This window comes from Colias philodice, chromosome 5 (genome assembly GCF_061535455.1).
Source record: "Colias philodice isolate Cphi_HAF_F1 chromosome 5, ilColPhil1 Martin Lab GWU primary, whole genome shotgun sequence".
NCBI lineage: Eukaryota > Metazoa > Arthropoda > Insecta > Lepidoptera > Pieridae > Colias > Colias philodice.
The window spans coordinates 10,496,544-10,511,268 of NC_143090.1; the positions used below are offsets into that span (position 1 = coordinate 10,496,544).

At 36.6% G+C, this 14,725-nt stretch overlaps 1 protein-coding gene and 1 long non-coding RNA gene across 2 annotated transcripts; one reads left to right on the plus strand and one right to left on the minus strand.

Annotated features, from left to right (window-relative positions):
* Positions 1 to 867: 867 nt before the first annotated feature.
* Positions 868 to 1,528, minus strand: LOC149488628 (uncharacterized). The gene is made up of 2 exons (XR_016315617.1): positions 1,474 to 1,528; positions 868 to 1,380 (listed from the first exon to the last, which is right to left on the minus strand). It is a non-coding gene; the product is annotated as an uncharacterized LOC149488628 (long non-coding RNA).
* A 5,310-nt stretch (positions 1,529 to 6,838) lies between these two features.
* On the plus strand, positions 6,839 to 14,556 carry LOC149488629 (inter-alpha-trypsin inhibitor-like). The gene is made up of 4 exons (XM_089695320.1): positions 6,839 to 6,959; positions 7,579 to 7,767; positions 13,865 to 14,019; positions 14,374 to 14,556. The coding sequence occupies exons 1-4, from the start codon at positions 6,839 to 6,841 to the stop codon at positions 14,554 to 14,556; spliced, it is 648 nt and encodes a 215-aa protein (XP_089551446.1).
* Positions 14,557 to 14,725: the final 169 nt, after the last annotated feature.

The following is a 14,725-nucleotide window of genomic DNA, read 5'->3' on the forward strand; positions in this document are numbered from 1 at the left end:
TGATTAATGTATGAAAAATTTGACTTTTACATTGAATGTGGTTATGATTGAATAAATTAATCGTATAAAAGAAGTTGAAAAGATTTAATTTCTGAATGTTCGATCCGAACCTAAATAATACTAGCGTAGATTAAAACACGACTTTAGACAATAAGAGTTAGCGCGTAAGAGCAACTTTTGTCTCCGCAACTATTTTGTCTCTCCCAACAACTCTATGGGCTAATAAAAAAGTCTCCCGGGAGTTGCATCGCTACGTGCGCGCACTTTCTTACTTTCTAAAGTGATGTTTAAAAATATCAGCAGCAATCAGAATACTATCTAAATGTAACAGCGAAATAGAAAAGCGTTGGAATACAGTATCATAATATTAAACGAGCTGCATTTAACATTGTTTTACTCGAAACTATGAGTTTTGCTTAAAATAAATATATTCCTAATAAACCACAGCTTGTAAAAAAGGCGACAAGATACTACATATTTTATAAAACTTACTAACGTAAAGCTGAAACACGGTTGTAACAAAAATAACAGTTGTTCTTAACTATTACATTAGATGGCGCTTTTATAAATTTATGAGTTTTAAAGCTGGGAACAGAAGTTATCGTTTAGGCTTGATTCTATACTTTGATAGCTAAGGGTTGGTAGAAATCACATAAATCAAACTTTTTTGGTAATTTAACATGCCAATCACCGCACGGAGTTTTCCTTTACTGATTGTAGGGATTGTCTTGAATAGATACTTTTAACCCTTAATTACTCGCGTCCATATAGTTACACTTACGCTCGCGTGGGGTATATTTAACCCCACTTTTAAAGGTACAATAAAACATATTTTTAATGACATACTTTTATTTTTATTATAAAAATTAGAAAGAGACAACATTGTTCTAAATTATAATACTATCTTTAATCAATATAAATATAATAAACTTTTTAAGATGAAACTTTCGATTTAGGACCTTTTTATTCAATACATTTATCACATATGATAGTGGAATGGTCGTGACAAACTTGCTGGTGGAATTTGGCACACATAAATTTTATTTTTTTATCCTTTGACCTTGGACAGATATGGCACCTTTTATAAGTTGTCGATGGACCACCTCTGGAAGTGGGGCTAGGATCCTGAACTTGAGCATTTTTTTAGCCGTTTTTGTATGGCCTTAGGCAGTGTGGTAAATATAACCATAGGCCATCTTTTTGTTCGTCTGCCGACGTTATAGTTAGCACACATTTGGTTGAGTTGTGGTCACTCTGGATCACGTCCTCGTCTACCTCATCTTCATCGGAACTATGTATGATGCTTTCTTCGTCGTCTTCCAAACGCTCAACAATCTGGTAGTCAGAAAGACGCTTACTTGCCATTTTAGGCGTTCTAACCTAAAACAAATAAACAGAAAACAAAGATTAGTAAAAAAACGAACCATTTAGTATATGTACTGCACATTATAAAATAAAAATACACATACTCACTCGTCCAAAAAAGTTGCACGAATACTCGCGTGGGGCAATATATACCCCAGACGCGATCTCCTGATACTACCACACGACATGGAACGGCGCTCGCGAGTGATTCACGGCAGGGGAAGGTATTTAGGCAGCTACTAAGAAAGGCACGCAGGTAGCTTTAAAAATGGCGGAGATACGACGCTTCAAATACGCCGTGGGGTTAGATATACCCCACGCGAGTAATTAAGGGTTAAAAATGAAGGCATTTAAATTGGCAATTTTTAACATTACCTTGTATCCTCCGCGTCATGGCAATCACTTAGGCAATACGAATGTCTTCCACTGCACGTTGCATAAGGTAAGGAAATTCATAATGAAACTTTCCATGAGTACCTAGCTCTCTCTCTCTCTAATCTTCTTTAATATGTACTAGCCTTAGGTACTAGCCGTCTAAGGGCACTCTTTATTACAGATCTAAGTACCAAATATTTAAAAAAAAATCGTTATGTTATGGATACAGAGATTTTGGTCACAGTCACTGTATGTCTGTGGTCACAGTATACACAGTACACAATACACAGTATACAATTTTTGAAGTAAGACGTATTTAAAATCTTTAATTGAAGTAATCCTACTCATATACTCCAACACATTCCTTTCATAAAATAACAATCAATCCTTTTCCATACTTTCAACGTCACATGAAACGAAGAAAAATAAAAACGGCTCTCACAAAACAAATAGCACAAACTAATTGTATGCCGCGTCTTCGTATAAATGAGCTGCGAATTATAAAGGCAATGCAATTAGGGGCGCGCTAGAAAAATCAAATTAAACCCCTAATGAACAAACATCGTCCATGAGTTCCCTGTAGGGCACACAGAGTAGCTAGTGCAGAGGCCACTGTGCTCCAGGACGAAGAACAAAGTACTTATTGGAATATAATTTTTCAAAGATTCACTACAGATGACGATGATGATAACATTTTTCATGATCTAAATCCAGATTGAAAATATCAGTTAAGTGCGAATAACGTCTGAATTATTTGTGGTCGAAAAACATTTAATTCATATTTAAACAAAACTTGAAGTTGAAACAAGTCTCGATGTAATTTTATATGGAATTAAGTTAACTAAGGAGAGGAAAATATGTACAGTAAATAACTTGCAATTCAATAATTAAATCAATTATACGAAGCTCTTACACACTAAGTGCTATCTATGTACCTTAGCTAGCTTAGCTGGCTCACTTTGGTCAAAGAGATTACGGTAGATATAATTAAATTGTTTTGTCTTATTCCATTTTTACGATATTAACTTTATTTTTTTTATTTATGTTCGCTAATTAGTCCCCTCGAAGTACATCTTCATAATATCGTAAAAATTACGAACAAATAGAAAAATACAAACACAAATAAATAAAATAAACTCCGCCTCTGTTGTCTAGCTACTCTGTACACTCATAGAGCGCTCCTTCCCGTCGCATAGTTTGTCGCCACGGCTTCCGCTAAAGCGGTATGCCACAAGTTTAGCTAAGAATTTTATTCTAGGTTTACTTTAGGTCAATGCATAGCTTTTACAACCGTTGAGATTTGAGTTGAACGTTTTTAAATCGCTATTTACAAGAAATACATGCTTACATTTGATAGAGTTGCGAATAGGAGAAATGTGAATAGAAAAGTAAAGGGTTTGTTGTTATGGTAAAAAGGTAAAGTTATAAGATGGTTATTTTTGTACAATATCCGTACAAAAATAACCATATATAGCCTTAACTTCATATAATATATCGATTTACAAAACATACAAAGCTTAATATGTTTTGTATCACACATCGAAGGATTTGTAGCTGAAATCATTTATTTGTAGCTGAAAAAGATATCATCGATATGGTATTTAATTCAGGTCATTTAAACTTTACCTAGGTATTCCTAATCCTTTATAATATGACTAGCTTTCCGCCTGCGGCTTCGCCCGCGTTTTCAAAAAAAAACCCGCATAGTTCCCGTTCCCGTGGGATTTCCGGGATAAAACCTAACCTATGTCACTCAGAAATGATGTAGCTTTCCAACAGTGAAAGAATTTTTCAAATCTGCCAAGTAGTTTCGGAACCTATTCAATTCATACAAACAAACAAACAAACAAAAAATCAAACCTTTCCTCTTTATAATATTTGTATAGATGTATAGATGTATAGATAAGTAGAGCTTAAGAGTTTTCTTTTAATTATAATATAATATTTAATATTGTAAAATTCTAGATTTTCGAAGTTATTTGAATTTGAACTTTGTTTTGGTGGTTGTCAGTTGAATTCATTACAGCAGAATTAATTAATGTTAAATTATTTGTATGAGTGTTTAGTATTCGGATAACAGTGTGTTAATAAACGTTAATAAGTACATACCTACACTAAAAGTCTTCCGTATTGAGCCTCCCAGTTGACTCTACGGATTAAGACATAACCCAAACGTAATTCCAAGCAAAGTCTATAGGTATTCAATAAAGGAGACTTCAAATAAATCCGTATTTTCCGAACGAAACAATTCAAACGCCAATAAGGAAATCTAGGTGTCAACCCAGTTTTCGCAAATACCTGGAAAATTTCTACATAGACGTCTTTTCTGGATAAATCTCTTATTTTAACATAAAAATAAAACGCGGGAAAATTTCACGTGGAGGTGCCAAGAAATTTACTTTATGTCAAGTGCATTCATGTGAAGAACGAAGACTAATGTAAGTCAATAAAGGCTGGTCTGTATGGATTTAAATACTATTATTTCCGTAGAATTGAGTTACTTTTTGTTGGATTATACCTAAATGTTTCCTAATAAAAAAGTTTTTTAAGTTATTGCATAGCGCGGGTCTTGAGCGCGGGGACCGAATCGAGAAATTCCGTAACGAAAAAACCTCACGCTCCCCACTCCGACGGGCTCGGAGGTGTGGCTTGAAGGCATGCTATGCAATAGCTTTACCGCGGCAGTCCCCGAGTGCCACACGTCTTTCTTTTTTTCATTATTACAGTATTATTCATTTGCTCTCGGTATGCTTTTCGTGTTAATATATAATATACACACACACACACAGGCAAATTTTACTAACCCAGGTAAATAAAGTAATTTCCTTTCCATGAGATACCAACACGTTATTAATTTTTAAATACACATTATTTTCCAAATTAAAGGCTAAGCAATATACTTATTAGTTTTGGATTGCACACTTTTTTATCTGTAAAAACACAGCCCATATTACTTTATTTTTACACTTATCCCTCCAAATAATGAATACCAAACCAACTCAAACCCAAAAACACATATATCCGACCTTCACGAATTATACAGGCAAAATTATTCAACATATTCATGTAACACAAAACACTGCCCTTACGTCTAACCTAAACTTCTGTAACTCGGAAAGCCTCTATTAACAATGCAAATGTACTACTGTTCTGCATTTCATGCCAAATACATATGCTAATTGAGTTTTACCAAAAACGCCGTGCTATCAAAGTTCAGGGAAGATGTTCTCTGATAAAAGGATAGTTTTCTTTAGCATAATATAATATATCGTAGTGTTGGTGATGTGAATGAAGCGTTTATCTATCAACTTCGTATAAAATATATATTACATATAATATTATGAATTATGAGCAAACATTTTTGAAGTGAAACTTCTTTTTGCGCGTTGAGAGTAAAATTTAAGAATTAAAAAATTTCAAGGTCCCGTCATGGCAATACCGTCACGCCATGGGGTAAGGCGATGATTTCGGTATCTTTGAATCTTGCCAAAGAAGTTTCACTTCTGACACGTGTGCTAGGAATACACGCTATTTTTTATGTGAAAGGTCTGAATTTGAAAGAAAGCTCAATATGGTCTGAATATATTCACCACATGACGCTTGAAGAGCTGTGTTCTTGGTATACAACATGCAGAAAGCTTAGCTTTGAAATAAAAAAAATGAGAAATCTGTTTCATTTACCTCAGAAATTGAAATAGAACCTGCTTGTTAAGTTTTACGTGTAGCAAGTAAGCGATTATTATACGTGTCGTATATGTATTTTTATTTATTTTTAATTTATTTATTTTATTTTATTTTTTCTGTTCTTAGTGCACTTTGCCCTGTTTTTAATTACTTTTGCACTGCGTCTCCTTGTCCACCAGGTTGTCTGGAAGAGATCGCTGTCTGAGCGATAAGACCGCCTGTTGTGCTCTTTTATTAACTAATGTATTTTGTCCTTATTTGTACTTTTCTCTGTGGTGCACAATAAAGTATTCTTGTTTGTTTGTTTGTTTGTCGTGTTTTAAAGTAGCACCAAGAAATAGAACCATGGACTATATCACAAATTAAGAGAACAGAACACCACTGCCTTCTATCTCACACTCCAGCTCATCCACAATACATAACCTTAACTAAAACTGTTTAAAACAAGCGTTACATATCTACAAATAATCACACACACGATAATCTGCATATTAAGTTGAACCGTACCCTCCGTCTTCACCGTTAATTTATGAGTGTACGGAGTGAAGTTCGCTTTGTTTTAAACTTTTACAAAGTTGGATTTTACATGTCGGAGTCGGTCTGACTGAATTCTCGACATGACTATATTATGAGATTTGCTCAAGATGGGGAACTCTTGTGTGCGGAACACTGCTTTCTAATTACAAACGTATGAATTAAATGCTAGGTTCTACAAAAAGCATGTGGTGGAAATGAAGTCTCGGTGTAAAAGGATACAGTATAGCGTGTGAAAGACATCTTTATGAGACTGAGGTAAATTATAAAATGTTTATAATCTAATTGAATTAAATAATTAATTTAGTCTACACAAACATAAGCGGTCTAGACGCAATGTTATTGAAAAAAATGTATAAAATGCCTACATTTTTAATGTTGCTTTTTGTCTATATACTAGCTTACTGCCCGCGGCTTTGTCTAAAACCTAATGTATATTTAAACCTTCCTCTTGAATCACTCTATCTATTAAAACCGCGTCAAAATTCGTTTGCATAGTTTTAAATATTTAAGCATAAAAAGGGACATAGGTATAGAAAAAGCGACTATGTTTTATACTATGTATGATGTATAGTGTGCTTAAATCTCATTTATGTTTAACACTGTCTCTTATTCTTTTATTTCTCTATATTTATTTATATCGGTATATTATTTTATATAACTAATACATACTAACATTATACGAACTCTTTTATCAACTCCCGTTCAATACCCACACGAAACATCAAAGAAAAATACTACCGAATACACACAATTTATTATAAACATAAAACAACAAAACAATACGGAACGTAATAAAATTTTAGTTTCAATCACGAATTTTCATTGTTTTCACCGACATTGGTTTAAATCGAGGAAATGTTTCAATTTACTTGTAAACATGGTAGTGCTGAAGATTAAATTTTATTTGTTATTTCTTTTGGAAGTTATTGTAGCGAAGAAACAACGATATAACACGTATAAGGAATCCGTGTCTCGCGTTACTCCGTATAATCCAGAAGGTAAAGATTATTAGACTAATGCACCTTTCTAAGTACTTTTAGAAACTTGTAAAACTGAATAATAGTGAGAGTAAACGACCAACTACTAGACTGTTAGAGTATTAGGATGATTGTATAAGGGTACATTTGCATTACACTTTCAATAATAATAACGATGTAAAAATATTATGATTTGTCAGAATTAACCATACAAAATTTAACTGTTTATTGTCCATGAATCGTGGTTCAATAATGACAGAGTTTTCAGAGTAAATAGCTTAGCGATAAAGATAAGCGATTAGATATAGATAAAACGATAAGACCTGACTCTTCGCTTCTCCATGATGTGTTAATCTGGTTATAATAAACTATAATAGACCAAGTCCTATATTAATTGAAAATGCTACTTACTTATTATAATGTTATTGATAAAATTATTATTAACTAGCTGGAGCTTGCGGCTTCATTCGCAAGATACTCGCGTCGATCAATATTTGTACAAAATTTATAACACCCATACATGATTACAAACTTTCACATTTACAATATTAGAGTAGCAGGATGTAGCAACTGAAATGTACCTATAATAATAATTATAAGTGTTAATACCAAACAATTGAATCATTAAAAATATTTTTAGTGATCGATAAGACATGCCTCTTAAAGCCAGATATTGGTCCTTGTAGAGGCGATATCCTGATGTACTTCTATGATCCTTCCACCAAAGATTGTTCGAAGTTCTTCTGGGGCGGTTGCCAAGGCAACGGGAATAGATTCAATAGTCGCTCTGAGTGTCTACAGGCCTGCTTGAGTGAACCAAATGGGAGACGTACGTATTCTTTATAAACAAAACTAGATTTCCGCCCGCGGCTTCGCCCGCGTTTGCAAAGGAAAACCCGCATAGTTCCCGTTCCCGTGGGATTTCCGGGATAAAAACTATCCTATGTGTTAATCCAAGTTACCCTCTATATGTGTGCTAAATTTTATTGTAATCGGTTCAGTAGTTTTTACGTGAAAGAGTAACAAACATCCATACATCCATACATCCTTACAAACTTTCGCCTTTATAATATAATATTAGATATTAGAATAGAATATTAGATATTAGATTAAATAATATAATAATTTCTCTACATTCTCTACTGACATAATAATTCATCATATTTGTAGGGAAGAGATGACTTTTTGTGCTTTTTTAATTAGCCAATCATAAAAGTGCTTAATAGCTTAAATTTTAAAGGTCTAATAATTCTATTTCTTACTATTCTAATCTGTAAGCCAGTGTTTATAATAATAATCAGGGCACCTTGTGGCGAGGTGTCGGGGAGTTGCGACCCCGCGGGAACCGAGCGCTCCCGGGGGAGGTCCCTGTCCTCACCTCTGGACTGTCCCAGTGGCAGTTCGGAGTGAACAATGACGAGGTTCAGGATCCCCCACCTCTGGCTTGCCTTTGTTGGCCGTCCAGAGTGGAGCCGCCAGAGCTATATGCTCGGGGGTGGAAGTGTCTAATGGCGTAATAGCGGGGAAACCCGCTCCGGGCCCGCGGGCCCGCAATGGTGAAACCGGTGCCGCACCTCTCTACACCCCTAGCCGTTCAGCTGATGTTGCCCCCTTGTTGCCATTCCCGGTAACCTTTTTGGGAGCCCATCGACCGAACTGGCGAGTCACCGTCTGCCATTATTTTCAATTTTTAATATTGAAAAGGCAGACGTCCATAGTCCCCATAGAACCAATATACCAGTCCATCTAACACCCCCTTCCATAACCCAGTTTTGTTAATTTCCATTTTTCTGCAATAGTCCTACATTGGCCGCGGACTGCCCAGGGCTGTATCTCTATAGTGCAGTCATGGGCAGGCTGCGGCTGGTGTCCCACAACACATTAAATTCTCTAAAGGGCCTCTGCGTGTTGGACCTGTGTCCCCACGTAAGCCTTCCAAAGGACCGGGTATCTTCCTTCTGGTGGTACCCGTGTATTATGGAGAGAGACATAATAATAATAATAATCATTTATTTGCAGACACATGAAGTCCATAGTAAATAAATTTAGGTACATATGAATCAAAAACTATCATTTTACAAAATCAAAAATAACTCAAAAATACATGCATTATTATAACAATGTCAAAAATTATAATACAAAAATTAAAATATAATATACTTCATTTCTAATTAATTAATATAAATCATGTCCAAAAAACATTAAATTTAGATACATATAAATCGAAAAATTACCATTTTAAAATCAATAAATTAAAATATAATAAACATTTATTTCTAATTAATTAAATAACAATTGATAAAAATCATTTCAGTCAGTCAGCCGCAGAACAAAACACGCATTAATAACTACCTATCTAGAGCCGACCTGTGTGTGCAGTCTCACCCATCGACCAAGCATCGGGCAGTCCCACCGGTCACTAAATGCCCTCAACATGCCGTGGGTGCTTGTATCTGTTCTGCGCCGGAGAGAAGCGCATCGTTTGCGAATTATGGCATAAAAATCGTCCACTCTAGCATCGGCAAACATACCAGAGGCGCTACAATAACGCGGCAGCCCCACAAGCATCCTGAAGGCATTGTTATATTGTACACGCAGGGCGCTGTATGCCTTCTGCGTATACTTGACCCAAAGGCTGCAGGTATAAAAAGTCTGACAGTATGCTCGAAAAAGCGTCATTTTGACGTCGTAAGAACACCTCGCAAACCTACGGGCCAACATATTGCTTCGAACAGACAGCGCCCTCCGCTCCCTCTCTACATCTAAATCGTCACACAGATCCTCAGTGACCCAGTGGCCCAGATACTTGAACTTTGTGACTTGCTTCAAGGGTGTACCTGCTAATGAGATGCAAGGCACATTTAAGTATCTACTGCCACCACCGTTGAAAACAAGTAATTCACTCTTAGTGACATTATACCTAAGCCCCTGAGTCACCGCATAGCTCTCACAGACCTTCAACAAACGTCTTAATGCACTGATTGATGGGCTCAGCAAGACCATATCATCCGCATAACTGATGTTGTTCATAGCAACCCCGTCAATATGACAGCCGATACCAGTATTGCTGAGCTCAACAATCAGCTGGTTTATATATAAATTGAAAAGGCGAGGGGAGGTGATTCCCCCCTGCCTCACCCCACATTCCAATCTATATTCTTCGGACATAGTCCCTGCCCACCTAACATTGTTTACTTGGTTCTCATACCAGAATCTTAGTAATGACGTGACCTCAAAATCTACTTTCGTTTCAGTTTTTAGCTTATCCCACAGCTGGTCATAAGGCACAAGATCGAAAGCCTTGGACAGATCCAAAAAGCACGCATTAACGGGCGTCTTCCTATCCGTATAGTACCGGACAGTCCGCTTTAAACACATAATGGCACTTTCTGTCGACAGCCCAGGCCTAAAGCCGAACTGCGCGTCATGCAAGTCAATCCTGGGGGCCATGTATGTATCGAGCAGACTGTCCAGCACCTTTGCTATGACCGTTGCCAGGGATATTGGTCTGTAATTACTGGGATCAGCAGCATCACCGGTTTTATTTTTAATAATGGGTATAACTATAGTTCGCATAAGTGCACTGGGCAGATAGGAATGACTCACACACAGTCTAAAAAACATTGACAATACTCTTGGCAAGTGCATGCCAGCATACTTAAGGTGCTCGACACTAAGATGATCATGACCCGGGGACTTGCCTCTAACCATATTTTTAATCACGTTCTTGACATCTTTAGTAGATAAATTCAATCCCCGCGCCATGCTCATATCAACGCTATTCACCTCTTGCGTCACATTACCAACAGAGGAATTTGCCAAGGGCTTCACTTTAAATTGGTCTACAAACATATTTGCGATTTGTGTGGGATCATGTTTACCACCAACACTTACGGGGAGGCTCGACCTAGGATGCAGTTTATTCGCGTTTTTCCAAAAAGTAACAAAATCCTTAGATTTATGATTTTCAGCTATTAAATTTAGTTTAATTTGTTTTTCATTATTACGACACCATTTTAATTTATTTTTGAAATGTCTCCGCGTATCACGCATCTTATTATATTCCATACCTGTATCTGGTTTACCACATAACTGCCACTCTTGAAAAGCCCAGCGAGCCTCCTCGTAGGCTATTTTTACATGTTTATTCCACCCTGGCACAGGTTTATACTTTCGGGGCTTATTCGCCGCCGCACTACACTCAGCAGACTGTTGGAGAATACATATTATATTTCTGTATAACTCATCCAGAACAATATGATGGTTCACATTTCTACAGTAATTGTCTGCACAGTGAATAAATGCGTGCGGAAAATCTATTTCCCGTAAACCCTCATTACACATTTTCTCATACATACTTATCTGAGTCGAGTCTCGTTGCCCCCAGACAATGTTATTACTGTTAATTTTTGGTAATACTATATTAGGTGTAATTAACTTTAGATTACATTCTACCTCTAAGGGCATATGATCCGACCAATATATATCATACAGTACCTTAACATTAACTAGTGTCTGTTGCGCGGCCTCTGTCGTAATACAATGGTCAAGCCAGCGCCTACACCCGTGCGCGTCACTCACAAAAGTGTATGAGTCACTCGGCAAACACTCAATATCAGCACATAACCATTGTTGTTCCTCACAGATCTGAAGTAGTTCAGTATGGAATAGCTCGCCAGTATGTGCATTATAGTCACCCAACATAAAAACAGTTTCTATACTATTGCTATCGATTATAGCTGTGATTTCACTAAAGCAGTCAGTAAACTCGGCGAGATTGTCACTGGAGTTGGTAGGCATATAAACCGAAAACACAAGCATATCTCTGTCGCACAAACTCACTTTTATTGCCGCGATACGAACACTATTGCACATTACAACACTAACCGACGAGAACAGGCTCTTCCGCCACAGAAGTGCTACACCTCCATAAGGTCGACCACGAAGTGCACCTGCTGCCGTATCCACTGCCGATTTTCCAGTGAATGCAAAGTCGTTGTGTATGTTTCCCAAAAAGGCCAGATCATGTGGCAACAACCACGTCTCCTGCAGTGCGATAATGTCCGCAGTGGCGCACAGTCGTCTGATACAGTCCACAGAAGTCGTAACACTTTTACAATTAAAACTTATTAACTTAACAGGTTTATCCATTAACGCTTTTTTTTAAATTCAATAAATTGCCGGAAAGACACACCTTCCGGCCATATGTTTTCATTCATAAAAACTGGTAGTTTCACTCTAGGTATAAGAAATTTGTATGCCTCATATCCCTTGCTTTTCTTCATACTAATTTTCTCAGGTGATATCATTACTTGCGTCCTACTCAATACATAATCTGCTATGTCCTTCGAGGTAGCTGCCATATCCACATTATAAATGTAAAAAGGTATTTTTATGTCTGCAGCCTTAAACTTATTGTCGGGAATAACTGCACCCTTCCCCTGATTACCAATAAATCTATTTACGGATTTATAGTTTTTCCGGCGTTCTACCTTTTTCCACTCTCCATCCTTCGCAGTATTCGCCCAAGACTTAGCCTCCTCACATGTATTTAAGCCCAAATTCCCTTTTTGCAAAACAGAGATTGCATTATGTTTCGCGGGGTGTAGTACTCGGGCCTCATTCACTACATTACGGCTTGTCGAAACCGCAGTGGCCTCCACGCGCTGCGCACACGCCATGTCACGCGAGCGAGAGAGGGGCGTGCCGTTGGCTGCGCAAGTGAGAGCGTGCGATGACGAGTGAGATGGTGAACCTTGTTTGGCGACAGTGGGGGCATCGGTCATTGACCTACTGTTCTGTGTCACTTCGGCATTCGTTATTTCCGTATTTTGCAAGTCATTATAAGATTCACTATATTCGCTATCACTTAAATTAACGTAAGTGCTCTCATCTAATACGAAAGCACCTCGTTGTCTATTAATATTAGTTTCTGACCTTTCAATAGACGAGAGTCCTAGGTGTTGAGATTCACTTTTTCTGTTAAATAATTCCTCCACATGACTTTTAGTTGCGTAGCTATCTTTAATGCACTTAACTTCTGACTGTAATATTATGATGTTTTTTAACAAATTTGTCACATCTACGTGATCAAAGGTAAGTGGAGGAAGCTTCTGCAAGTCACGAGCAACGAATACCGGTATGAGTTCCGGGTCTGTTTGTTTGAAAAGGTCTATAATATCAGCCAACTCCCTTTCAGATTTGCCTTTGTTCTTCCTGTTGATTATACGCTTGCTATTTGGAATGGCTTGATATAACAGCTTCTTTGCACATGCTACATCTTCCTCAGAAAAACCACTTTTGCATATCTGTATAAGACTCTGATTGTCCATAATATCAATTTTGTTCTGTATAAACGACAAAACTTCACTAATTACAATATTACATTGATTACATTTCACAATATTACGTCCGACTTCACGTTTTTCAACCGGCGCGCGCGCAGGGGTCATTGCCCCCGCAACGGAGACCTCGTTAGCGTCCATTCGCAATGAGTGCGCACAGCTGACTGCTCAATTTATACAAGATATTTTATATGTAAAATGATATAAGATAATGACTACTATCTATAATATAAATTTTCATTAATCGCAAATGATTACAATGTTTGTAAACAAAAACTGTGCGAAATTTTGTGTCAGTGTTTCGGGTCATTTGTAACAGGATGGCGGTTCTACAGGGGTCTTAGTACGCAATGACAAAAAGAAAAATGATGGTCAGAACGCTGATACCGGATACCTTAAGATACTGTAATATTTTATATTAGAGAATCTTAACATAAAATATTATAGTATCTTCACCGTGTGTGACGCGCTTTAGCCTACTTGAGAAAATATTTATCTTTAAAAAGAAGTAATATAGTATTATAGGTTTTATGTATTTAAGCTATGTTTAATGGTCTCTATATGTAAATACAAATTTTCCAGGTCAACGACCCCGCTGGTGCAGTTTAACCTTTGATTATGGTTACTGTTTCGGGTCCCTTACAGTGTGGTACTTCGATCCGTTGTGGCAAGTCTGTAAGGAGAGAATCTATTCGGGTTGTGGTGGGAATAAAAACAACTTTTATAATAAAGAGCAGGTGATTTTGTGTCTTATGTCTCTTAAAATAAAGTTTAGGATAAAAATGATACGTTTTATACTAATAATTTATCTCTTTTGTGTAATGATAAGTGTATCACAGCTCAAAACTCGTAGAAAAGTAGAGAGATATTAACTCATATTTATTAGTATGAATGATGACATTATTTTTTCATGATTTTATTAATTATTGTGAATGGGTTTATTAGTTACTATGATTTTTTTTTAATTCTTGTATTATGGGATATAAGATTATGAAGTCGCCATTAATATATTAACCGTACAGCAAAAGCTATGAAATAATAATAATTTGCAAAGTAAAGAAATCATAATTGCCATTAGCACATTTTTTCAGTGTGAATCCATCTGCAATTTCAATACTGGGATTATCAAGTGGGCGACCAAAGGCCCCGACAAAATTAAAAAGGTCTTGATTATCAATCCTATCGGAGCCACATCGAAAAGGGGCAAGCATCAAGTGTCGACGACTAAAGTCATCAATTCTAATAAACCTAATTTGACAATAAAAAATACTTAAAAGGAAAAAAGAGTCTTTTAATTGATAGTCAAACAAAGTATAGGAAGACCGTTGTTATTTTGCATAGAATTTCATGAACTTCATCCCCTTCTTCATTACTTCACAAACAAAACGTTATTAAAATCGATCTAGTAGATACTGAGAAAAAATGAAACAAACAAAATACAAT